The sequence below is a fragment of the Drosophila guanche genome, unplaced genomic scaffold (assembly GCF_900245975.1).
Source record: "Drosophila guanche unplaced genomic scaffold, DGUA_6, whole genome shotgun sequence".
NCBI lineage: Eukaryota > Metazoa > Arthropoda > Insecta > Diptera > Drosophilidae > Drosophila > Drosophila guanche.
In genome coordinates, this window is record NW_022995745.1 from 8595120 (window position 1) to 8622839 (window position 27720).

At 45.4% G+C, this 27720-nt stretch overlaps 3 protein-coding genes and 1 long non-coding RNA gene across 8 annotated transcripts in view; 3 read left to right on the forward strand and 1 right to left on the reverse strand.

Moving 5' to 3' along the window:
- Positions 1–141: 141 nt before the first annotated feature.
- LOC117581144 lies at positions 142–8985 on the reverse strand. Its single transcript, XR_004573629.1, has 2 exons — positions 8950–8985; positions 142–559 (listed from the first exon to the last, which is right to left on the reverse strand). It is a non-coding gene; the product is annotated as an uncharacterized LOC117581144 (long non-coding RNA).
- Positions 201–6885, forward strand: LOC117581136 (LIM domain kinase 1). Of its 3 annotated transcripts, XM_034268063.1 has the most exons (7): positions 201–345; positions 1032–1698; positions 1827–1916; positions 1987–3262; positions 3330–4956; positions 5031–5393; positions 5459–5582. In XM_034268063.1, exons 2-6 carry the CDS (start codon positions 1082–1084, stop codon positions 5348–5350), a joined length of 3930 nt encoding a protein of 1309 aa, XP_034123954.1. In that variant the 5' UTR covers positions 201–345; positions 1032–1081; the 3' UTR covers positions 5351–5393; positions 5459–5582. The 3 variants fall into 3 exon arrangements, with proteins under 3 accessions (XP_034123954.1, XP_034123953.1, XP_034123956.1); XM_034268062.1 differs by having other exon boundaries at positions 5031–6885; XM_034268065.1 differs by lacking the exon at positions 1827–1916 and having other exon boundaries at positions 5031–6885.
- A 201-nt stretch (positions 8986–9186) lies between the features above and the next one.
- Positions 9187–20723, forward strand: LOC117581139 (interferon regulatory factor 2-binding protein 1). Of its 2 annotated transcripts, XM_034268072.1 has the most exons (5): positions 9191–10675; positions 11036–11412; positions 19230–19319; positions 19384–19985; positions 20054–20723. In XM_034268072.1, the coding sequence occupies exons 1-5, from the start codon at positions 10461–10463 to the stop codon at positions 20192–20194; spliced, it is 1425 nt and encodes a 474-aa protein (XP_034123963.1). In that variant the 5' UTR covers positions 9191–10460; the 3' UTR covers positions 20195–20723. The 2 variants fall into 2 exon arrangements, with proteins under 2 accessions (XP_034123962.1, XP_034123963.1); XM_034268071.1 differs by having other exon boundaries at positions 9187–11412.
- Positions 20724–26279: 5556 nt separating this feature from the next.
- LOC117581135 overlaps positions 26280–27720 on the forward strand; it is a 50831-nt gene continuing 49390 nt past the window's right edge. Inside the window, exons 1-2 of one of the 2 annotated variants that reach the window (XM_034268060.1) lie at positions 26280–27143; positions 27299–27688. In XM_034268060.1, the coding sequence (XP_034123951.1) occupies positions 26647–27143; positions 27299–27688 (887 nt within the window). In that variant the 5' untranslated portion in view covers positions 26280–26646. The remainder of the gene's footprint in view (positions 27144–27298; positions 27689–27720) is intronic. The other variant, XM_034268061.1, reaches the window with a different exon arrangement.

Below are 27720 nucleotides of genomic sequence, written 5' to 3' on the forward strand. Positions count from 1 at the left end.
ACAGAGCTACCCAGCGGTTTCACATCAGTGACGTGACTCGTGACTTTAAAAATATTTCTACGGCTTTCGAACTATTTCGTGATATATGTAATTGAACAGGAGCATTGTACCATCTCTATCTGTCATCACTAGTTTCATTTTTGGTTTGTTTTTTTGTTTTTCTTGTTTGTGTCGTCGATTATTAAAAATTATAGCCCAAACCCTCACACCTCCACCTCCATCTCCCGAGACAGTAGTCTTACGATGTTAGCTGGATTGCAGGATTCTGAGCAACTAAACGGAGAATATCAACAAATGATCAAGTGCGTTAAGTCCACAGCAGTGCCAATACATACGAGCAATTATGTAAGTGTGTGTGTGTGTGTGATATCTATATTAGAATTAACAATAGACGCTCATGTGGACAAAAAGTTTTTTAAAACAACAACAAAACGAGAAGATGAAACATTAGTATTCCCGTTCCCCCACACACATTTTTGAACATGTGTGCAGCACCTGTACACGTGTATGTGTGCGTGAATAACTTTGCACAGTGGTACGCATGCATTTTCCAATTGGTCTGCAAGAAAAACAAAACAGAGAATGTAGATGGAGCGCAAACCTGCGTCAATTTTTTCAATTAATCAAGTGATCGAGTGTGAAATTAATGAATTAACCAAAATATCTAATGATGAAATAATCAGTAAAATGCAACATTCTACCGTACCACCTGCAGGTAGTTCCTATCTGGATTACGCATTAATTACCTATGTCTATTAGTAGCTACCAATACATAGGGACACATTTTCCACTATTTAAACCACAGTGCGTGGCTTTTGCTCTGGCTTGCGTTTGGCGACGCATTCGTCATTTTCCTTGGTTGCGGACTAAGACGAGATAGCAATATGCACACAATAACTACAGTTACCTTGCACAGCTGTATGGTGTATCATTTTGATTGCAGATGCACTTATTCCCCGCACCCGCATACCAGAATTCGGTTTTGTGTCTCTCTTACTCATTCCCCGCTCTTCTCCCTCTTACCATTGCAGTGCTAACGTAATAGGGAGAATAAATATACATACATAGCTTTCCACATTCCATGCATCAGCATCAGCGCCATCGAGGGGGCAATGGTGCATCAGCCCGCGAAGCAGGATCACGGGGAGGAGGAGCAGGAGGAGGATCAGCAATGTCACAGTGCGGCAACTGTCACGACCAGCTGCTGCCCCACCTGGAGGAGCCGGTTGTGATGGCGCTGGGGCAGCAGTGGCACTGCGACTGCTTCCGCTGCTCCGTATGCGACAGCCACCTGCACAACTGGTACTTTGAGCGCGAGGGTCTACTGTATTGTCGCGATGACTACTATGCACGCTTCGGTGATGCCTGTCAGCAGTGCACGGCGGTGATAACAGGACCCGTGATGATAGCCGGGGAGCACAAATTCCATCCGGAGTGCTTCTGCTGCACGGCCTGCGGCTCCTTTATCGGCGAGGGCGAGTCGTATGCGCTGGTGGAGCGATCGAAGCTCTACTGCGGCCACTGTTACGGAAAGAGATCGTGCCAGCCGATGCCGGCGGATGCCAAAGCACGGATAACGACAGCCGGCAAGCCAATGCATTCCATACGCCTCGTAGAGATACCAAAGGATGCTACTCCCGGACTCCGTGTGGATGGGGTGTCCCTGGACGATGGCTGTCCCTCCGTTCGGATCACAGAGTAAGAACTTCTCCCTCAATCCGCAATCTCTCTACCATCTCCTCTAGCTCATGATCCCATCTTCTATCTCTATCTAACTCGCATCTGTCCATCTCTTTCGAACACATGCTTGCACATGCCGAAAATAGTTTAATTTGTAATTTTTATGGCCGCATGGGCGAGCACGCCTTCGCGTGGCTGAGCTCCGTGGCGGATAATTGCTGTGGTGCAATCTATAGGTAATCTGTAGGCCGTCCTCCTGTGTGATCAACGCCCTCTAATCCCCATTTGTGCTCGCTTTGTCCACAGGATCGATGTGAATCTGACGAATCTGCATATCGGGGACCGCATCCTGGAGGTGAATGGAACACCGGTGAGCGACTCTTCGGTGGAGCAGATCGACAAGCTGATACGAAGCAACGAGAAGATGCTGCAGCTAACGGTGGAGCACGATCCGGTGCAGGTCTGCCGCTCCTGCAGCCAGGCGGACATACAGAGAGCCTGCTCCACACTGGTCCTGCCACTTAGTACATCGGCCTCCAGCGTAGAGGTGGGCGGGCGCGAGCGGGAGCGTCTCTACAAATCATCTGGAACTGGGCCCGAGCAGAGTGCCAAGGCGAGGAAGCTGCGCCAGGCCACGAATGCCACTTCCTCAACAATGACAACGACAACGACATCAGCAGCAGCAGTGGCAGTGGCAGTGGCAGCAGAGGCGGCCGGGGCAGGAATCCACACAACAGCACACATGGCACAGTTTAAGGATAAGGAGCGCTGCTCGAGCATGTCAAAGCTACTGGATGACCAGCACACGGCCCAACAACACTCCGCCCATCCGCAGCTGTACGATCTGTCGCGGACGCAGAGCTGCCGCGTCGTGCAGAAGCCGCAGCGCATTTTCCGTGCCTCGGATCTCGTGATTGGAGAGAAGCTGGGCGAGGGCTTCTTCGGGAAGGTCTTCAAGGTGACGCACCGCCTCAGCGGTGAGGTGATGGTGCTCAAGGAGCTGCACCGCGCTGACGAGGAGGCACAGCGGAATTTTATCAAGGAGGTGGCCGTGCTCCGGCTGCTCGACCACCAGCATGTGCTCAAGTTCATCGGAGTGCTCTACAAGGACAAGAAGCTGCACATGGTCACCGAGTACGTGGCAGGAGGTTGCCTCAAAGAGCTTTTGCACAACTCCAGCGAGTCCCTCAGTTGGCCACAGCGCGTATGCCTAGCCCGGGACATTGCCTGCGGCATGAGTTACCTCCATTCAATGAACATCATCCACCGGGATCTTAACTCGATGAACTGCCTGGTGCGCGAGGATCGTTCTGTGATTGTTGCCGACTTTGGTCTCGCCCGGAGTGTGGATGCACCGCGTCTGCCATACGGCGGGGCATCTGGAGCTGTTACTGGAGTTTCTGCTGCTGGAGGCAGCGATGCCATGTCGCCGAGCAGCACTCTGAGGCGAAGCAAGAGCCGACAGCGAAGGCAACGCTACACGGTGGTTGGTAATCCCTATTGGATGGCTCCGGAGATGATGAAGGGCCTCAAGTACGACGAGAAGGTGGATGTATTCTCATTTGGCATAATGCTCTGTGAGGTAATAACAAGTTCCAAACTAAATGAATCCATTTAATTCTCGAATAATCGATATCCCTTCTTTCAAGATCATTGGTCGCGTGGAAGCGGATCCCGATTTCATGCCGAGGAACTCGGACTTTAGCCTTAATCAGCAGGAGTTCCGCGAGAAGTTCTGCTCCACCTGTCCGGAGGCCTTTTTTAAGGTGGCGTTCGTCTGCTGCGACCTCAATCCAGATATGCGACCCAGTTTCGAAACGCTGCACGTGTGGCTGGAGCAGCTGCGCCACCATCTGATCACTGAGCGACTGCCGCCCGTCCGCCTTCTGCACGAGATCGAGAACTTTCACGAGAACTACCTCAGCTCGGAGGACGCCCTCTCGCCCACCTCCCAACGCAGTCTGGACAACCTCGATGTGCTTTTGACGGCTTCTGCTGAAGCGCCTAAGGCCCCAGACATCGATGCGAGCAATGCGGACGATTCCTCACCCTCGATCCAAGAGAAGGAGAATCTGGTGACTTGCGCTCAGGAGATACCCAAGTCTCCTCATCTGGGGAAGGATTTCTCACCCAGCGGCGAGCGGCTGCGGGACAGCATGCGTGCCCGTCGCCGCCAGCGCTTTCTGGGTGCCCAGGAGGAGCGACGCAATGTCACCCCGGAGACCCACTCAACGGAGCGGGCCCTGAAGCAGGCCCTGAAGAAGTGCCGTCCGTTTGGGGAGAAGGGCTACCTCGTCGACCTGCGTCCCGGCGCGGAGCTGCAGTTACACAACGTTCGCGACCTCAACAACTACTCGGATTTAGACTCCAGCTGCGATACGAGCCTCAATTACCACGAGGTGAATGCTCCTACTTCTACATTGCCAGAGCCCAAGGAGGTGGCGAGCCAAGATGCTAAGGTAGTGATGGACCCCCCTCGACCCCCGGCCCCAGAGCCAGAGCACCGCATGGCCATCGATGATATGCGTACGCGACTGCACCAGTGCCGCAGTAAGTTCGAGCACCTCGAGGAGGCGAGCCGTCGCAATTTCAGCCAATCGCAGAGCTCTATGCGCAACTTCTTTAAGACGCCGCCGGTGGCCCTGAAGATGTTTCAGAGGCTGGAGCACGAGGCAGCCGCCGCCGGCCTCAATGGCAACTGTCCCCCACCGCCACCACGAACCCAGCGTATTAATCAGACGCCTATATTTGGGCGCCGCAATCCGCTGCCAGCGCAACAGAACCAGGTCCAACATGCCGATTCCCTCGAGAATCTGGCCACGAATACGACCGGGCACGGCAAGCAGACACCGGCACTGGCACCCAAGCGAAGCAAGGCTGCCACCAGCAGCAGCCAGAACACCGGCCCCGCCGAGGTGCACGGAATCTTGGCTGCAGCTCCGTCCGGGTCTCCGCTTTTGTTCCATCGAGTGGCCAGCGACAGTAGTCCAGTAACGGTAGCTACAGCAGCTTCCCCGGCAGCCCCCCCGGATTGGCTACCCAAGAAGCACAAAATGACTCTCCCCCTGCCAACCCAACGGTCCAGCAACCAGCGCCAGCCTTTGGGCAGCCACAAGACAAAGCTGCCCAAAAGCCCCTTCAGTCGTTCGTATGCACAGCCGGCACAAACTTCCCCCAGCCACTGCAATGCATCGGCAACGCGGCCCCGTCCGGGATCACCCAGCAAGCATTTGGCCCAAAGGCACACTGCGGCCACCGCCCAGCGCCTGAGCAACGGTATGAGTAGATATTGAAGATAAATTGTGAATAAGTCCTCTATATCTGCCTATTTGTAATTGTCATCCTTTCAGTTGTTCCCGTTCACCAGCAGCAGCAGCAGCATCAGCCATCGTCGAAGACAACCCGTCTGAACATCCTCAGTCCAGAGAGGGTGCATCGTCTGGGGGCACGACTCAGCGACCAGAAACAGAAAATGCGGGAGGAGGTAACAACGGCAGCGGCAACAGTTGGCGGTGGAGGAGCTGGAGGCGTAGCGGCCACATTGGCGGATGTCAGCAATGGTCATGGACGGTCCGGGTCGGCCGGTGGAGCAGGTGGTGCCGCCGGGGAGAGACGAAGAAGGCCACCGCCGCCACCGCCGGTGCGCAATCATTTCAATACGCGCTGCTAGCTGTCACACACCTGTTATACAGGGAGAGGCATGTGGAGGCATTGTAAGCCCTAGCTGTGAGAAAATTCCGGTAAACTGTTATAAACAGTAAGTCGGTTCCACTTTTAGCCACAGCCACAACATAACTGGTCGAACTGTTATACGCACAAGACACAAACACAAGCACATACCATACAACGCACATTCCAACCGAATCCATAAATCAATCAACGAAAAGCGAAAGAGGGAAAGATGAGAAGCGTATAACAGTTATTCTCATTCAAAACTGAAAGCTGTTCCATTAGAGCTCTTCGCCTTGGAATGCATACGAATCATAACGAAGGTTAAGTGCCTGCGCGATAAAGCGAAACAAATTCAAGATGCAATATTTACAAATTACTCGTTATAAAAACAGTTATATAGTGTAATATAGAATCGAATAGAAACCCCCAAACAGAACACCTAATGCTAGTGCTTAAGATTTCGTAACAGGCTCCCCTCATATATTAGGTTTAAGCTCATGTATCATGTGAACCGATTAGCGAGAAAGAGGAGATGAAACGTAAACTTGTGCCATGCCCAGTGATAAAATATGATGGAATCCTGGGATTGAGCGATGTGCGAAAGATATAATATGTGCAAATGTATGTATGTATGTATATGGCGAAGAAAGACCCCACCCAACAAAATGAAAAAAAGACATTAATGAAGTAAATTTGTTTAGAAAATTGTGGTTTAAAAGTGTCTTTAAATACATATGTGTGTAAATATTGTACCAAACACTAAGATAATTTCATAAAGCCACTATGTATGATATCTATCCATTCGTACATACATATGTATGTATATGTGTGTACTTTTTTTCCATGTTAGTGCTTAAATCTAATTTATTATTTATCGATCGATTCTCCATGAACAATAATTAATAGCATTTTGTATTGAGAAACAAAAGTCTAACTTGTATTTAATATAATAATACTATTATGTATGTATGTAAATACATAAATATGTACTATGTATTCATTTAAATATGTGTGTACATATGCGAACTCTTTTGCTCAAAGAAGGCATCTTTAGATGTTAAGCCACATTGCACATTGCTAACTGTTATACACACACATACCCATCATACATACACACTACGTAATGCTGTTCAAGGAATAAGAAGGAACTGTTATACTGCACTTGATATTTACATTATAAAACGCTTGCAATTAATATATGTATGTATAGCTTTATTGCCATATGTGTACATATGACACCCGAGTTTGTTTGTGTTTGCTATACGGTATAACAAGTATGAAAGCACGATGATCGTAAACGTTTCCATTGTCATACATACACGTATAACACACCCAACTGTTACATGATTGTTATACAGTATACCAGTCTTAGCTAGCACACGCTAAAAACAATGATTTCTAACGTGCAAGTTGCCATATAACACTTAAGTGCGTGAAATGTACTGTTTTATAGTATAACAGTGGCTGCACAAATACATACTCGCGCCTCTCAATGTTTTAACTAAAAACTTTATCTAGTATTTAATGAATATACAACATATTAGTGGATATTTTTGTATATGTATGTACATTTAAGTATGTATGTATATAAATATGTACATATGTATGTAAACACAGTTGATAATTATTATGTATAATTCTGGATAAACTCAAACGCCCACAACATACATACATATGTACATACATACCAGCATTCCCTCCTCACTGGATTCAATTTTTATTTTCTGTTATTCTAAAAAAGGGAAAACTAAGAACATAATAAAAAAGAAAATGCAGAAACATTCTTTATAATCGTTAAACCATTTATCCATTGCGTGGATCCCTAAACAGCATATACATACATACGATGTCCGCCTTGAAAAAATTAAGAACTGGAAGTGGGGAGAAGGCCTGTTAAAATTCGATGCAGGTTTGATGGAAGTCCGCGATCTGTTTAAAATTAGAATACCCTCTGCAAAGGGTATCACGAAATAAAGTTACTCATCTTACACGCCAAAAGCCGTAGCCAATGCACCGTTACGAGGGCGCTGTGTGTCGTGTGTATCTTTCGGGGTTACGCATTGCACTTTTCCAGGAAGCTTCTTGACGCGCGCACACTCGCCCACGCAAGTACACTTGCATACGAATGTATGTACATAAATACGTATGTATGTACACATATGTATATATATTTATATATATATATATATATATATATATATATATATATATATATATGTATATATGTGGGCGGGTTGTATGTCCGTTGGGCTGTATACATACATACGTATTTATGTATGTACGTAACATACAGCACGACAGGTTGTATCCATCGTAGATTTTGTCCCAGACCATGGTTCGTCGGATCGATAAAGGCCAACAGCCCAGGACAATGCATACACACCCACTAGCTATGAGAGAGAGGGAGAAAGAGCCGACAGAGCATGCAAAAACATATTCAAGGTCTACCTTCGTGTATGCACACCCAAAGAGTGTCCCTTCAACAGCCAAACACCACCCAACTATACATACACAATATGAAAGCACACACAATCATGTGTACATATGTATGTTGTACATATGTAGACATCCATACATACACCTTGCCTGTATCCCATGGGGCGAACACGAACACCAACAACGCAAATGTCGTCACCATTATTGGCACCCCTGGTGTTAATATCCCGGGTACGGTATGGACTAAATGGGGCATGTTAAATTTGCGACAATCAGCTAGAAGGAAGCATTTCGTTTCTTTCCACCTCTGTTCGTTTATATGTAATTTGTACGTCACCATTAAACGTTCAGATCCTCAGTCTCCCAGTCCCCCTCCTCAAATTTCCATAAAAAAATGTACATATGATGTGTGTAAATATTTACAATCTAATGGGTATCCTAAGTTGAGCGAGCAAACGTTCCTGGTTGTTTTGTTGCTTATGACGTGCTCGCACGTACGCAACTGTTTATCCAACCACGGTCAGTCAGCCCAACATACATACATACATACATACATAACAATACAATACAATGTGTATACTATGCTAGTACATATGTATGTACATATATGTACTTCCACATCTTGGACCGGGAAAAGCGAGTGTGACGTCAAAGGAAGAAAGGCCGTTTCCAACGGCTAGGACAGATTTAAAAACGACAAAAAGCTGCCAGACCGAATATCGAATATCGTGTTTTACGAAATTTTCCAAATTACAGGTACCCAGACTGTATCGATAGCGAAATTCATATACATGAAAGGTATATAAATAGGTTTTATCATAAAAGAAGCTTGGAAAACAGAATATGTATATTAATTTTAATCAATAGACATAGGGTGTACACCAGTTGACTAGCAGCAAATTATCAAATGACGTAACATTTCATTCGCACTACGCTAAGGTCGATTTAGACGCTGATTCTGATGTGAGGAATCACGCTTTGTTCACACGTTGAATCATTTGGCATGAATCGTGGCTCATAGCTGACACAGCCGAAAAGCTCCGAGCGCAGGACTCGCTCAAATATCTAAATCGATTCGATATTCTGTGAATCATTGTTATTGTATGCGGGAAATGAGAATGTAGCTTCACACGTACAGATGAATAAACGATTCGGACTCACCGTGTAATTTCAGCTTTACACTTTATCGGTATATTTTGAAAATGATAAGGTATCTTTTGGTATATCGCTGTGGTATTTTCCTGCTCATATTTGAACCGAAAAAATGAGTCGACTTGGCATGGCAAGGTATGGACAGCAGGCAAAATCGAACAAGCTTTTCACGAGGCTCACGCACAAAGCTCACCTGGCCCTGGCCCTGCTTGTACAATATATCTTGAAGTTTGAAATTTGAAAGCTGGTTTTACAAGCATCGCCAGCCGAACGTGCCGGACCAAAGGGAACAACAGAAAGTTGAATGAATTCGGAAACGTCCGTTGATAGTTGATATATCCCAGAAAAATCTCCATATTTGCAACAAAAATATCACCCACACATATATGTAGTAAAAAAAATATATCAACATTCGATATATATGTATGTATGTACATACCTACCGTGCACAACGACAACGCAACCCCAGAAAATAACGAACGACGTCGTGCCGAGTGCTCTGTACACCGTGTGTTTAGTTTTTTTGTTTTCCTAAGTAAATACTAAATAAAACTTAATAAAATAATTAATAAGTGCGTCAAGTTGAGTCCGTACTCCGGAATTGGGTTCGATTGGTTCCTCCACGTTTTTTGGCGTCGTCGGCTGTACGTGTCTTGCTCGCTCTATCTCTCTCTCCCTCTCTATCTGTCCTGCTCCGCATGCAAGCGCAACGAAACGAACAAGAAACAGAAAACGTAAACGCGTACGTACACATCTGCATGTGCGAGTGTGTGTGTGTGTGTATGAATGCCGCAGCGCAATAGAAAAATTAAATGAAAGAAAACATGAGACAAGAGAAGAGAGCAGTACGCAACCGAAGTCCTCCCAAAATAATTGTTTTACCATTGTTTTTTGTGTGTAGGGCTAAATAAAATACACAAAAATATAAACAAACAAAATAAGCGTATAAAGTAAATGAAAAACAACTGTAAAGTAATGGCCATGTGTGTGATGGCCTGGCCCATGTACGTGTGCGTGTGCGAAAATCAATAACAAAAGGCAAAGCACGAAACATACAAAAAACGAGTGAGTGGTGTGTGTTTGTGTATGAAGGCGATAAAGGGGGATAAAATGAACAAGCAGCCGCCCGTGTGCCCAAGAGCAATGCGTCGCCGGTTCCAGTTCAAATCCGAATCCGAATCTTTGCAACGGCAATTTCTGAACATTCACATCAAAAGCAATTGAAAAAACAAAACGCTAAACAAAACGAAACGAAGCCTCAAGAAGGAGGATAAAGCAAAACAGGAAGAACAACCCCAGAAGAAAAACAGTTGGTGAGAAGAGCAATAGCAGCAGAGACGCCAACGCCGACGCCAAAAGTAGGGCGACTTGCGCGCGTAAATTTGGGTCGTCGACTGCAACTGCAACAGCAGCAGCAGCGGCACAAACAACAGCACATCCAGTGGGCATTCCATTGGAGGATTTCCAGTGTTCCATCGCAACGCCCCCTCCATTCTCTCTTCAATCAAAATTATCGCAAAATGTCGCTCCAAACGAAACGACAGCACTGTTACCTATGTGACCTGCCCCGCATGCCCTGGGCCATGATCAATGACTTCACGGAGGCGGTGTGTCGCGGCTGCGTCAACTATGAGGGTGCCGACCGAATCGAGGTGGTGCTGGACGCCGCCCGGCAGATGAAGCGCCTCCATCCGAGCAGCAAGCGTGCTCACGAGAACGGCGAAGTGGTCGTCCTTCAGCAGCAACAGCAGACAGTGGCCGGCCTCCAGCAGGTACCAGGATCGCATCGTGGAGCGCCTAGTAGCAGTGCCGGCGGACCTGGTCCGTCCGGCGCCCCTGGTGGACCCCTCTCGCTGGGCGGCAGCTCCGCTGCAGTGGCTGCAGTTATGCATCATGCCGCCGTGGCGGCCGCCTACCAGATGCCCGTTCCACGCATCGGACCGCCGCCGCAGCAGACCACCAGCCTCATGGACTATCCGGTCAAATTAGAAGCGTCGCCGCATGACGGGTCTGGCGGAGTGCGACCTGTCCGCATCTCCCACATGACGCCCCACCATATGCCGCCCAACTCGGGCCAAAGGGCCTCCTCCGTGGCCCAGCAGCAACAGCAGCAGCAGCAACAACAGCAGCAACAGTCCGGTGTGGGCGGGGGTATGACCGGCGGTGGAGCCGGCAATGGACCCACGCTACCACCCGCCCTTTCCGTCAATCTAAAGCGTCCCTCCTCCGAGGATGTGGACGATCAGCAGCAACCTCATGGCCCCCACGCAGTTGTCCCATCGGATGGAGCTGGTCCACCTGGCGTCAAGAGAAGCGCCCTTGACGATCCCAGCGGCGTCCGGCCGCCCCTCACACGTGGAGAATCACTGCCCGCCGCCGTCAGCTACGTACCAGAGCGGCAGCTTAATTTGCGGGACAAGCAGCAGCCTGTACGGGCTCCCAGCTTCGATGCTTCGACCTTCAAAGCAGGCGGTGAGTAGGATATCACAAGAACCGAAAAAAACAATGGGTTGAGAAAGATAGAGATAGAGGGAGAGCACGAATCTAATTTCAGTAGTGTATTCTCAATACACTATATGTAGATCGTTTGACGGGGGAAGAGGGGTGCTTATCGCCCCTTGGAACTTGATGGGGAACTAGGCTTAGGGCAGGGCTTCGGTGCTGGGTTGGTTACTGGAGTACGTTGACAGGACGGGGGATGGGGATGGTGGTTGAGCGATAAGCGGTGTCGTTGCTGGTGGACATGGCTGATAACCAGGTCCGGCGAGATTAGATAACACCGTAAGGCAGGCAGGCCTCTTATCAATCCATCCAGTATGTTTTGAGTCTTATCAGGAATCTGGTTCCTCTCGTAAATTTGTGTGCGTGTGTGTGGTTAGGTAGGTATTGGAAGCGTGGCAGCAGCTTTTCCAGGCTCTGGGCCACAACAACAGATGTGTGTGTATGTATCCAATACATGCACCAAAACACCAAAGAAGCTAAATGCAACCCCCGCCTGGCAATGGGCTGCAAACCCTTGCCATTGTCATGCGCACTTCGTAGCATGCACACACAGCCACATTTACACACACGTATACGTACGTATTCGCATTCGTCCGGCTCCTGCTACATCTCTAACACACTAATACAAGGGCATTGTCACATGCACGTACGTAATCGTAATCGCTCAAAAGGGCGGTCGACGCGACGCTACGCGCAGAATGTAATAAAAACAAAGACGTGCAAAAATCGTCGTCGCTGACGTTCCCCCATGTAACTGTGTGTGACCTCTCCAACCACCCCACATTGCCATAACCAACAATCGGTCTTTCTCTGTCACTGACTATTCTTCCTCTTCGCACTTGCTGCTGCTGACCGAAAACCCGTTTCGACTGCTGGTTTTCTGTGTGTATCCGTATATATGTATGTAGCAGTGTATGTGTGCCTATATATATATGTATTTTTTTCTTTTAGTGCGCGCGCAAAACGTCATTAAACTTGTTTTGGTTTTTACTTTTTCGTCTGTTCGGCTTTTCTGTGCTGTTTTTACGCTATGCGCGATAACCGGAGTATAGATAAATTTTGTTAGTTTGTATATGTGCATACATATGTGCATACTATGTGATGCGCAGAGGGGGGAGCGGGAGTAATGCAGTGACAACGATCACTTACTGGAAGAACAACTGAGAAAGATGAAGAAAAAAATAAACTGCAATAACAACAGCAAAAGTATTTGGAAACGGGGGGAACTGCAGAACGCGATGCCGTCATCAGCCCTACGCACTGTAAGCCAAGCCAAGCATATGATTTTAGAACGATGACAAAAAATCTATAAAAAAACGGTACAACAGTGTTTATGTCGTTAATAATTTTAAATATATATGTTCTTGGTTAAAAAAAACGTTGCACTGTGGCAATTTACACGAGTTTTTTGTTTTTGATTATTTAACTTACACTTCTTCGTATGTGTGCGTGTGTGCTTTTCATGACCAAAATTCCTTCTACGGCTATGTACATATGTATGTATACATATAATACATATATTTTTAGTTATGTGTGTACATATATGCATGCATGAATCTGGATGTACATATATGTATGTACCAAAAGTATAACAAAACAATTCCACGGGTACATACAGGAAAAAACTTGTACAACGTGCGCGCGCTCGTTTCCAAGCCCCCTCCCGCCCCCAGCCAACGGGCTCCACCTCCTTTTCGTTTCGGGCCTCTTCGTTCGCCTTCATCTTCATTCAGTGCTTCGTGTATGCTTTGTGTGTATGCATTCCCACCTAACGAGTCGAGTGCGAGTGCGTCCGACTGTGTGTGTCCACCGACTGACCATTCCAATGCGTTTGCCAGGAATTTGTCTCTGCACGCCAAAAAGGGGATGTGTTGGGAGGAGAGGAGTGGTAATAAGGCAGACATGCGATGTGTGTGCTTGCTTGCATATGTGTTATTTGACTCTTTCAACAGCGCGAGACTTTGTCTGCACAACGGCGTGCACAAGAGAGATGATAGAGCTCAGCGTGCAGTGGAGTTCGCATGTTAACCGTTAAACACGTGAACAAGCTTGATGGGGCGGTACTGCTGCTACGCCGCTCTACTCTGACACTGCTGCTGATAAGATAGATGCATTATTTCAACTGTTGTTGCTGATGGCCTCGCACAGTGGCACCGCAGTCATGCGCCCTTGCATCGGCTTTCTGTGAATGAAAGCGACAATGATTTTTTTATTATACTTGTACAGTTTTATTTTTATATGTATATACATATGTACCATTCTCTCTGGGGAGAGTGTCAACCGAGTGGCACTTTGGTGTTATACAGACATACATACATAGATAAACAGCTTATCGGGGATAAGATTGCGCCATCGACCTAGTCGTACCCATACATACGATAAATGTACATACACATGTACATATATAAATGAATGTACAAACATGTGTAGGTGTATCTGTATTTATCTTATCATATCTGAGGTAGCCGACCATGTGGATAGATAACACAAAAAACTGCTCGATAAGGGGACTAAAACCCATGACATGCGAGCAGAAAGGCAAATATTCTGAAGAGCCTACGGTGCTCTCAGAGGAACGCACCGTACGTCCTGATATGATATTACTGATGTTGATAACTTAGGGGGCATTTGCCCCGGGGCCGCCGATTTGAACTCGAAACTACTCAATTTTGAATATAAAGGGTGTTTTGGGGGCGCCGTTTTAGAACTTCGCCCCGGGCGCAAATATTCCCATGCTTGGCCCTGTGTATAACACTTACCACTCCATTCCACTTTCGTTTGCTTTTGGCCGGGTTCTATAAACACAGCTGTTTTATTTATTATCTTATCGTGAAATTGACGGACGGGCTGTTCTGTTCGACGGGGTGTCTCTCCATACTCGTCCTCTACTATCTTATCGTCCATGGCCAACTTTGACTGATAGCGAAACCCGGTACCGGGTCGTGTCTTACCTCTCTGGCTCTTGGTGTTGCTGTTCAACACCCTATGAAATATTCATACATATGTATGTAGAAATTTGTTTATTATACAAATAGGGTATATTGTATTTGTGCTTGAAATTGGATTTATGTAACGCATAGAAAAAAAACGTTTCCGACCCCATAAAGTATGTATATATGTCGTATATTCTTAATCAGCCGCAATATCAATAAGATCAGTACGTCTGCCAGGCCGTCCTACTTAGATACCATATGTACCAGATCCCTGAATTAAGATCAGATTGGATCTTTATTATAGCCAGAATGACGAAACTCATGTCCAGTGCCTACCCCAAACCACTACTAGCTACTTTGTTTATTATTTTATTATTTATTTATTTAGAAGAGCATATGTATGTATGTATGTATATACATACATCATTATAAGGCGATTTTAAAGTGGTTTGGCATTAGGAGAGAGGAAACCAAGACCAATCAATGAATCCACTTAAAATCGTAGCGTTTTTGAGAGAGTCTGAACGTGTTAGGTCGAATAAAAGTACATCTGTGTATGTGCATATGAAACATATCCTATTAAAGACGAATAATTGGAATTGCCCCCGAAATTATACAGATACAAAATATTATAATTTTATCAATTGGAATTTCCATGGAAACCCAGAACTATAACTTGGTGGGGTGTGTTTGGGGGCAGAGATTTTGAGGAACGTGTGGTGTCTGATAATGAGATGTATCGAAGAACCGTCATTCATACGAAGGTTAGTTATTTTTATACCCGGTACTCGAAGAGTAAACAGGGTATATTGTATTTGTGCGAATAACGGTTGTATGTAACGCACAGAAGGAAACGTTTCCGACCCCATAAAGTATATATATTCTTGATCAGCAACAATAGCCGAGTCGATTGAGCCATGTCAGTCTGTCCTTCAGTGTGTCCATCTGTCCGTCTGTCCGTCCTGATGAGCGCCTAGTACTCAGAGACCATAAAAGCTAGAGCTACCAAGTTTTGCATCCAGACTTCTGTATGCTCACACTGTTACAAGCGTATTTAAAAAATTTGCCCCGCCTCCTTCCGCCCCCGCAAAAGGGCGAAAACATCCCAAACCTACATCTTTGAAGATAAAAGAAAACGTAGGGAATGACCATATCTATCAGATCACCAAATTGGCATCCGAGGGGATCATTATTTTAGCAACATTATTACACCCCGTCCCGCAGCTTATATTTGTTTTTTGCACATTCTCTCATTCACACTCTGCTTCGCGCAATGGGCGGCCTCTGCCTCTGCCTCGGCTTCTGCAGCGTCTCTGCCGTGACTCTGCAGTGTGTGGCTCTAGGAGAGGGTGGCGATGACAGATGAAGAAACAACGTAAAATTTGACAAAACATCGCTAAGGTGCAGATGTAGTACTGAGTGCTGGGTATAAAAGTTGTGACGCGTAAGAAGCGTCTCACACGTCCCTTCTCGTTTAACATAGCATATTATATACAATATGGTTTATTTTTATTACCATAAAAAGTTCTATAAATATTGAATTGTTTACAATGAGTGCCCCCAATCCAAAAATGTATCTGTATACATCTGTAATCCGTAATCCAAGTGTAAACAGTGAATCATTCCTGCTTCTGCTGATCCGCTGCTTGGGCAGTGCGAACTTTCGATCATGGAATACGGTTTCATAGGCAGGCAATATGTGTGCGTCGGTTCGTGTCGAAAACTAAAACGGATCTATAAATAGAAATCATATTCGATATGGAGAACTGGGATCGCGAAAATGGATGTTGCTTATTCTATGCAAATGCATGGGCATGTGGTGTGGGAATTGGGGTGTGTACTGTATATGAAATTCGGTGGAAACAGAGCAGCCACAATCATAAGAGGCCGAAAGAGAAACGTTCCTCTTTCTGTAAATATTCTATTCCGATTGGATGCGGCCCACTGTCCTGAGCCGTCCCATCTTCATTCTCGTAACTGTGTGTAACTTGCGCAGGAATGTTGTCCCTCTCTTGCTTGCACTTAACTATCTGCACATTCTTCTTTTCAATGGGCCATGTGCTGTTCTGCTGTTCTTCTCTACTCTCCTCTCTTCATTATGCCATTCAAGGAGTTTGTATCTGCGTGAGAGCAAAAGGGACAGATTTGCGTGAGCGTGGAAGCTCCGTTGCAGTGCTCTCGCTGCTTTTTACATATGGTTGCAGTTGTTGCTTTTCACTCTCGAATGCAAAATATAAACAAATGCTATAAATATACCAACTCACGCGCACATATTCACAGACACGCGATCAGTCACAAACACTTCCATATACCACATTTATGTACGCCCGTGCGTACATGCTGGGGCCACACAACATGCACGACGACAATGGGCGACACCCCGAAATTGGCCATGACGACAACGTCTTTCCCCTGCAACTTATTTAAGACATGTAGCCACTGCCGCGTAAGCATTTTGCCATAGAGCAACTGTCTTTTTTTCTTTCAAATAAACAATTATAACAGCACACAATGCTGTGAGTCGCTGGCCATTTCGTATGTATGGCTGCCGGCCTGGTGGCTCCAACTGACAGCGTCGTCGACATTTGAGCAATGTGCTCGTGCCTGTTGGGCATACAAATTAAAGATCGCTGCTGTCGTCTCTGCCTTCTTTTTTCAATATCAAGCAGCAGCAGCAAAAGTAAATGGTGGATACGCGTGCGCGTGCAATGCCTACGAAAAGCCTTACGACTCGTGGTATATAAGAGTAAAAACGGCGAAGCTAATAAGCAGCAGATGTGGCAGCAGCCCTAGCGGCAGCAGGGGCCTGTTAAAACTTGCACGCTTCGTCGTCATGTCACGACGTGACGAAAAATGAAAACCGAAAGCACAGTCACAACAAAACTAAAACAAGACTAATTGAAGAATGGTAGACGACTAACTTTGCGGCTCGAGCATGTCGATACCCTGCAGAGTCAAAGCTTTTAAGGTAGCTACGAACTGTATGCATATAGAATTTTAAATAATTTGACTAGTTTAAAAACTGTGGTATTATCTACCGCAGAAAAAGAGTGACATGATGATCAAGGTCATTTATGAATATGAAAATACTGAGTGTTACAAACAAGTGGAAAAAATAATCATACTGTATGCAAAGGGTATAATATTCGAGCTCGCCGTAGGAGAGTTGTGTGTGTGTTACCTGTGATACATACACAGTATTGCATGTCATGCATGCAAAATATGAAAACGAAAAGGAGTTTCATGAAGATGACCGAGGGAGAAGGAAAAACGGCTCGGGCAAACAACTGGAAGTTTTGCCGTGTTCTTCCTCACCCTCTCTCACTTGGTTGCATGCAAACCGACGCTGTCGCTGCCTCTGCCTTGTTATTGTGACGTATTTTCTGCAGCAGTGCTACAGAGAAAACTTGTTTCGTTTCATTTCATTTCGTCTCGTTTCGTTGATGTGTCGTGTCGCCTGGGCACATTGCCAACTGAACTGACGTTGACGTTGGCAAAAACGAAGCAAAAAAAGAATGCGCAGAATAAAGTAGGAGAAGAAGCTGCCAAAAGCGGAACAAACAACAAAACAAAACAGACACACACACAAAAATACCAGCTGGGACTGCGCGGCGCAGCTGCACAGTGGAACCAGACTTTAAATGCCACACAATGACACGCAATTATGTGGGGCTATTGTGACGTCATATATATTGAATGGGGTTGGGGTATTGGGGCTTGTTGGTGAATGAAATTTGTTGTTGCCGCTGCTGAATCTGTTGCTGTCGCTGCCAAGTTATATACAATTATGTATGCATGTATGTATATTGTATGCATTTAGAAATATTTTTGTGCCAAGTTCTAAAATTACATTGAGAGAAGAAAAACTAGCCGAAAAGTGGAGAGGTATTCCAGCAAATGTTTTTGATTTGAAAGTTAAAGGAAGCATAATTTGAGTTCGATTCATAACTCTAAAATTTGTTTTATTGAGCCTAATTCAATCAATAAATCACTAGCAATGAAAACTCCAAACATCTGAAAATCAGAGAATGAGAATTTCATTTAATTTGTCATTCTCCGCCGGACAACAAAATTGAAAGCAGAAACGGGCGCCGACCAGGCCGTCAGTCCACGACTCTTGAGTGTCCCATTTTGTTCCATGACAACCACAGTGGGTGTGGACAGGCAACACACGCATATTCGCATACACATGCATGCAATATTCATAGGAACATACATACAGTTGCGTTCAAAATAATAATAGTACTACTATGGGAATTACATATTTGCTAATTTTTGCGCTGTTCCTTGAACAATACAATTTGTTGCCTTCCTCGAACAGCTATCAAGCCATTCTATGCTTGTAAAGTTATAGTAGCGTGTCCCGTTTCTTTGACTTTTTTCGGCAAACATCACCTTTTCGATGAGGTCAAAATAAAAGTAGTGTTACTAAATGTTTAAAAAGTAACAAATCCACTAACGTTTCCGCAAAATACACTTGATATACCGTAAAAACGGCTGTTTCCTAAAAAATGGTTTGGCCATGTTTTCTTACTGGGGAATTTGGCCAGTTTATGTGTTAAAATCATTGGATCGCCATTTATATATTCAGATATTGATCGATATGATGATATAATTATATTGGCACGACTATTATTTTGACCGTAGCTGTATGTACATAATTGCATAGAGCGTAGAGGGCCGAAGGCGCCCCCTTGTACAATACCACTGGACTGCTGGGGAATTAAATAAGTACAAATGTGTTCCACCTGTACATCTACATATGTACATATCATAAAAAGATAGTCGTAGTATCTATAATTATCCAAAACTTGCATTTACCTAATCCAAACACCCATCTGCTCTACATTCCAGATCACCTATCACCGGCCAGTCGACGAAATGGGTCTAGCCCGCCCTCGGGACCGCTGCCCCCACGAAGCGTACACTCGCCTAATAGTTCGGGTTAGTTGTTCATTCATATTTTCGGATGTGTCCATTTTTTAGTGTCAATCTCATTTTCATACAGGCTCCTCGTCGGGTCGGCGATCGTCAGGCTCCCGACACGTGTCTAGCACAACAGTCACAAGCACAGATGTGGGCGGTGCAAATGCCGGGCAGACGTCCGTGCCCGGTGGCCTGGGCGGCGGAAGTGGCAACGGAGGAGGAACCGGTTCTTTGGGTGTACCGGGCGGCGGCAGCAGCTCCCAACTGTCCACTGGCAGTGCCACATCTGGCAACACAGGACCTTCATCGATGCCGCCAGGTGCGGGGGCCGGCGACGGCAGCACGGCCGGGGGCAGTAATGGCGGCACCGGCATCGGCGGTGGCGGTCCATCCGGAAGTAATGGCAGCGGAGCAGTGAATCCCGGACCTGGGAGCAGTGGCAGTCAGGGCACGCCAGGCATGGGCAGCGGTGGGGGAGCTGGTGCCGGGATTAGTGGGGCGCCGGGCGGCAGTGCTGCGTCAAATTCAGCAGCAGCGGCAGCGGCTGCGGCCGCTCAGAATGCAACGCTTAAGTGCACCTTATGCCAGGAGCGGCTCGAGGACACGCACTTTGTCCAGTGTCCTTCGGTGAATCATCACAAGTTCTGTTTCCCCTGTAGCCGCGAGAGCATCAAGCGGCAGAATGTGAGTACCATTAGCATATCTTCACTTTCTTCAAACAGCGTTTAACTGATTTTCTCTATCTTTCCCAGGGACTGGGCAACGAGGTGTACTGTCCGAGCGGGGACCGCTGCCCTCTGGCGAACTCCACAATACCGTGGGCGTTTATGCAGGGCGAGATCACCACCATACTGGGCGAGGAGGTGAAGGTTAAGAAGGAGCGCGAGTCTTAATGTCCGTTTTACTGTAAAAAGCTGCGCAGAGCTTTGGAGCACTTTTGAGAGAATTGTGTGTGTGTGTGTGTGCGTGTGTGATCTCTCTTTCCCTTTATAACTCTCGTTCGCACACTCACTCGCCAAAACTCTCCCTCTCTCCCTCCCTATTGCACACGGTGCCCTCCAGCTGGAGTACACTGTGTGATGTGAGTAGGTGAGGTGAGTGCTTGAGAGGCAACATTTTGTACGTGGCAACCGCAGCCAGTGACTCCGGCGGCGGTGGTAACGTTAGCGGTTAGCGGAGAGCAGTCAGCATTAAAAGCTTTCCCTGTCATTGTCAATGGCGACCGACCGAGCGATCGCTAGACCGACCGATCAATGAACAACAATAATTTTGTAGGAGTAGGCAGCAAAGAAGAACCGCTGGGAGCATGTTCCACCAGATTGTAGGGGAACCCCACAAACAAAACAAAAAAAAGGAATCAAATCAGAGGCGTAAGCAGAAATATAAAATCAAGCCGTAGAACGGGAATAACACCAACCATACCAAGAACCTACGATAAGATGAGGCAATTTTGTAGCATACTTATGGGCGGAAGAAAGGAAATGGAGCTGATAACGGAGAAAAACCCCGAGAAGCGAGTGAAAAACTGAAATATTTCTTATTTAAAACAAGAAAGAAACTCTACAACTTATACACCTAGAAACAGATCATAGATACAGCAAAACAGAAAAATAAACTTGCTTAGATGCAAGTTTCCTTTTTTTTTTAATACACGTAGATCTACATATAAATACTATACGATAACTATAGATTTTGTTATGTAGGCAGGTTCGATCGAGAGCGATTTCAATAATAAGTTTACCTTTAGTTTGTACTAATTACTTAATTTATTTGAATAGACGTTGCCTAATTTACTTTACACCCATACACCCAATGCGGGGTGGGGATAGCACTACTGGAACGAATCCCAGTAATATAAATATATATTTTTGTTTTTTTTTTGTAATATTACTTAAATTGTCTCTTAACAGATATGTACACATACATAGGCTATATGACTTTTTTTTTGTACTCTTAACTAATTTAAAATTATGAAAAGAAAAAAGAAATAACACGTAATGAAGAACGATGAAAAATGAAACCATGGAAACGAGTAGAGCAACTACTATTGCTAAAGAGAACTGTACATACATGCATACCCCATAATCGGAATATAAATATAAAAATACTATATTTAATAATACATACATACAAAAATATTTTCGATGTTGAAACCGGAGAAGAAGCCACCAGAAGCAGGGCCAGAGCCAGAGCCAGAAACAGAATCCGGGGGCGCACGGGTATCTGTCTATCTGGCTACAAAGTCCAAATTTTAACAACATTTTTAAAATATGGGAATGCCGCAAAACAGTTAAACACACAGACGCACATGTATCCATGTTTTCGTCGGATCGGAGATGGAGGTAGTGCACCGCAATTGCAGTGGCATCGCGTCGCTGCTAGAAATCTGGCAACATTGAATGTGCTCCCTTTGGGAATTATTTTGAAGTTTACTGGGGTTTAAGCGCTGGCCAAGCGATCGATTAAGCGAATTTTGTGGCTCTACATTTCTGAGCCGATAACTAAAAACGCACAGGACCAAACACCGAACCCGAACCACATCGGGTAACATTTAGACCCAAAAAAAAAAATAATGGATACAGGGTTAAATGAAATGTGTTTTTTGATCAGGTCTCAGTCCGTGTAAACGGCCTTCGTTTTGTGGGGGACTGTGCAGTCGATCGCGACTGTACTTTTTTGCAGTCAAAACTAAACTAATTTACATGCATTTTAGTACATTACTTAGTACTTACGACTAGCGGTTTTTTACTAGAAAATAGCGAGCAGCGTACAGCGCACAGCAATGGAAGAAATAAGGAAAAAAGAAAACAGCAAGAATGTATACTTACGCCGGGTGAGGAGCCATTCTCTGGAGCACCATGACCTTGTAAAGATACCCGGTAATGGCAATTTCCAGGGGATATCCGTTAATATACAATTTTCGTATGCATATTCATAAATACACAAATATACATACATGTAGTGAGGTATCTGAGGTGAGGTATTTCAGGTGTCCCTGAAAGGTATTTGGATTGAGCTTAGAAACGAGAGCAATTCGGTGGGGAATTTCGCAGACTCGTCTATCAATTCTTTCAGGAATGCCAAGTTAGCTACTTATCTAACGAGGCTGGTTATCATATCCGGTCTCGTTCAGATTGGGCTTAGCCCCATTATGGCAATGAAATAGTAGCTGTTAATCTCTGTGTAACCTTTTCTAGTGGCACGTTTGCTTCGATACCATTCCCCTCCCTTATTTCAGTAAAACCAAGAAACGAAAAAAAACACATTTTGTGATATAGCCTAGCAAGAAAATGATGGAATGAAAGGAATAATAACAGGATAGCAAGAAGCAGTGGACTAAGCAAGAGGGATGTCAATCCTATCGCTCTCCCACTGTTCAAGGGAAAGAGGCATTTCGAGTTAAGGCGAAAGATATATGGTTACTGATGGCAAACACAGATCCCCAATACTATCCGAACTATTTGCGAACAGCGGTCCCAAAAAAAACAAATCTCACATTCGCAATTGACAAAAAAATAGTATATACATATACATACATATGAAAACAGAAAACAATTTGAAGACAATACCCTCTGCTAGGGTATACAAAAGTACATACAAAAATAATAAAATAGGCCAATACCAACGTTTTAGCAATCTATGTTTAAGAATGAAACTAATTGAAACTTTCTTTATAACATCAAATAACAAAACAAACCTAAAAAACACAAAAAAAATTTGAAAAACGTTTACAAACTTGTGCGTGTGTTTGTAATACAGTAGTTCTATATAATATAGATCAGATATCGCCTAATGCATCAACCATATATAAGTACGGTACATATTACAAAAAAACAAAAGAACTAAGAAAGTAAAAAAAAGTAAAAACTATAAAATATATGTATTTGTGTGTTTGATGTCAACTAAATGTTAAAGTCAACTAAAGGTCACGTATGTAATTTTATTGAAAGCCCAACATTTTTTGAAACGAAGCAAACCGAGGCGATTCGATTTAGCATGAGTATCAATCTTTAAAATATACATACATATATACATACATATACATATACATATGCACATAAATAGGGATATACATATGTATGTGGTACGACTTTGGCAAGAGAATATGGATATGGCTGGAGGAATAAACGGCTGAGCTGAGGCTGACGACGACGACGATGATAACAGGCAAAACAATTAAAAATACTATACAAAATCGAAAAAAAAACGATCGAAGATATTTCCTTCCTTTTAAGTTGTTATGCCCCTGGGTGGGCTTCAGTGGAGAATTCAATGGCCCGCAAATTTACTGAAGCGATGAGAGGACTTTTAGGACGACTTCCAAGATTTTATGGCTTCTCCAATGGCGCCCAGAGTTTCAACCTTTGCTCTTTCAGACAACACCTACGTTTGCCTGTTGTTTCCTTTGCATATGTGGCGTGAAAGACGAGTCATAAGAGGTTCGGGTTCGGCGTACAAGGATCCCATGAGGATGGAAAAATGCACAAATAACGGCAGGTTTCGTTATCGATATCAATACTTGGTTTGTACGATAGTTTGGTGATTTTAATTGTTTCGAGCGAGCATCCTGAAATCCGGCTCCGGTGTCCCAGGTCCAGCATCGACGGTGATTCGGATCGATTCGGATAATCTCTGAAGGCCAATATAATGCAAATATTATCCAGTATTACACGTATCAATCCATAACGCTCTTCAGCTGGATGCTGGGCTTCATGGAGCGCTTGTCAGATCCCAGGCACTGACTTGGGTTACAATTTAGCATTATGCACTATTATTTTAATTATTTTAAGTTATGACTTCAGTTAGTTATGTAAGTATTTTAAATAAATTAATTAACGCATGCACCATGTACAGCTTAGTGTTGTATGGACAAAAACTAGTCTATCGATATGAAAATATTGTTGCCAAAAATCATCGGTTTTTGTAATGGTTTCGGTTACGTACCGTGCCGTGTCGTGCCTTGGCGTGCCGTGCCGTTCGTTGCCGTGCCGCGAATCTTGGTTGCAGCCGCTGCTGCTGTAACCTGACGCCGCCAGAGCCACTCTGTTATTTGTGCGTGCGCGTTGCCAATAAACGGGCAGCGGCCTCTGCTCTGCTCCTGTGGCCAAGTGGCGTAGCCGATTTGTGTGATAAAAATGTGAATTTTGATTGCCATTGGACTCTAAAATAATAACTATACAACAAGAAAATCCAAGTGCAACTACAACTCCAGTAAGCTAAGACCATCGGTGTGTGTGGTTGTGTCAACGTGTGTGTGTTCTGGTCCCAAAATGTAGGCAACAAAAACATGAATTGAGGCTGCAAAGCGGAAGAGAAAGCATCTGTGAGCTGTTATCGACTCGCTCTCCCTCTCCCTCTCCCGCTTCCTCTCCCGTGTCGTGGCATGGAATTCCTTTGAAGAGAAATGTGTTTGTGTTATACACAGGACACGGCAACACGAGACACAGCACGGGTGCTCCAGGACAGGAGCCTGACGGGCTACAATGCTCTGTCGCGCCATTGCCGTGCCTTGCCTTGCGCCCACGCACGTCTCGAAGAGCGAACACTTGCTTTCTCTCTCTCGCTATAGCTGTCTCTCTTTTTGCGATGGTTACTCTGGTATGTACAGTGGAACAAGACCGGAAAAAAGGAGTTAGTCGGTTTCTAAAAGGAATGACACAGTTCAAGAGGGGCATAAAATGTTTTAAAAACACTAAAAACTCATATTTTGTTGTAGTTTTTGAGAAATCGTTCTGATACATTGGACTATTATGATAACTTAAACAACTTTGAATGAAGATAGCAATGGCTATACGCTTTGATATTTAAACCTTCTTGGAATTTCTTCCTGTAGTCTGAACTCTGTTTCGTTCCAAAGTGTGCAGGGTAGAAGCCCAATTGTTTTTTTTTTCGTGTGTTCTGGTGAACAGAAATCATGTTGACTCAACGTGCCAGCAGCCCGCCAGCCAGGCGCTAACCACAGAGGAAGTAGGAACCAGAGCAGCAGCAGCAGCAGCAGCAGCATCAGCAACTGCAGGGAGAGGGAGCAGCTGAACCGGGCTGACCATTCTATCCTACTCGTTTCGTTGCATTGCCTGTGTGCTTGTAATATTGCTTATTATTTATGCAAAATTACACAAATATTGTGCGCAATTTCCTAGTCTTCACCGCAAGGTGTGTGCGCGACTGCGGTGTTGCTCTCTCGCTCTCTCTCTCTCTCTCATTTTCTCTCTCTCTCTCTCTCAGTCGCCCCGTTTGGAGTGAGTGGAGAAAAGAGAGTGAATGGGTGACAGATATGCAGAGACTGAGAGGCTTGGTGGCCCAACAATAAATTCCATTCACAAGTGCAACGAGAATAAGAACAACAACAAAGATAATACAATATGAGTGAAACGCGAGTGCTTAACCTAAAAGTGCAAGACAATGGGGTTCTTATGCGGCCTCTACATACCCACAGAGGTAGAGAGAGTATAAAGGATAGAGAGAGAAAACTAAGCTCGATTCATGCTCTTTGTTTTCTACTTCCGTCATTACATAGGCAACAACAAGCAAAAGCTGAAATCGAAATAACAAAGAACAATCGAATTGAATCGGGCAATATTCGAAGTTAAACTAATAAAATGAATATCGTTGAAAAGAAACAGCTTCGGATTCAATGAAATCTCAATCGGCAAATATAAATTTCAATTGTAATAAAATAATTATAGAATTATCATTCAAAACTATCGAAATTGAAGCTACAACAACCAGAATCGAACTTAAAACTAAGCCAAAAAGATATATTCACAAACCACAATGACAAACATTGAACAATAATCCATATTAAAAGTACGCCAACAAGTAAGAACGGAATACAACTGCAACTAGAGAAAATCAACAATAATCCAACTACAGCAACAACTTTAATCGAAGAACCAATTACACCAACGAATATTATAAAAACTACAAAAACTTAAACCACTAAAATTGTTACTCTACAATACACGACAATGATTCACATATAAACTAAACAGCAATCGTGCAAAAACTAAGAAAACTGAAAATCAACAACAAATTTAAACAACAATGTATAGTTCCTTCTACGTAGCTTTTTTTGTAAATGTGTTTGTGAGTGCAAGTGGGAGAGAATGTTGCGAGAAAAGAGGACAGGTAGCGCAAATGAATTCCACGAAACTCAAAACCATAGCCGTAGCCTTCAAACATTAAGGAGACACCAAAAAGAACGCGCTGCTGAAGGAGGAGTGCCAGAGGCGGAGGCAACGGCAGCCGGAGGAGGTCCCTAGAGCCCCAATCTTCGTAGGTAGTTCAAATTGCATAGGAAAAGGAAACCAAACCCCTCCCCAGAAAAAACATACACGCAAGGAACATGGAGCGCATGTGGCGGAAAGTCAACCACAGCTTGCGCAACACCAAATCCCAAAGCCAGCAACAGCAGTCGAATGTCACCAGCGGCTGCAGCGGGGCGGGCACCACCGCCACTTCCATCGCTTGTGGAGCCAGTGGAGGCCTAGCCGCCACACCACAGTCGACCGACACCATCAACTCGGCGGGTGGATTCGGCGATGCGCAGCTGGTGGTTGCCGTTCAGGGATTGCCCAGTGCAGCAGCAACTTCGGCTTGTACCACTACTGCCACTGTCACTGCCACCGTAGGCAGCAATGCCACTGGCAGGCGTCTGGCCAGCATCGGCCAAACGTTGCCAGTTTCCGGCGCCTGCAAGTCGCTAAGTCAGCATGTCCTGCAGACGCGGACAGCCTCCTCCGAACGGCGTCGGCGCCGCAGGCGCAAGAGTCGACCACGACGCGGCGGAGGAATGGGAGCCGTCACCAGTTGCGTAGGCGATCCGAGCGGCGATAATATGTCGTAAGTGTCTAAATGCAAGCAAGGGATCTTGACGAGTAAGATATACGAATAGGTCCCTGGTTCTATGTTTTCCGTATTGAGGTTTTCATATTGGCTTACCATTAGATTCGAAGTACATTAAGTTCCAACAAAGCTTTGATTTGTCCTCTTTTCAGGTCATCTGGCGGCTTCTATACTCTAAAGGACCACCACCAGTACCATCGTCACGGGTACCATGGCCACGGAGCCGTCGGCGGTGGAGGGTCTAGTTCCTCGCGTCGCCTGTTTGCCACCTCGGCGCCCAGCGGCACAGTGATGATGTATCCCAATCCCCAGCGAGCGCCCACACTGACAGCGGGCGTTGGATCTGGATCTGGATGTGGTGACGCCGTAGGTGGAGTACCCATTGCTGTTGCCAGTGCTGGGGCCGGGGCCGGGGCCGGGGCCGGGGCCATGGCCGTCGCCCAGCCGGACATCTCTTTGCGCCAGCGAGCGGTGGCCAAGCTGCGGATGTTCAACTTCCACCTCAACTGGGATCTGCACATGACGCATTGCAAGCCTTGCGGGTGAGTGACATCTGGATTTGCAAGTGGATGTT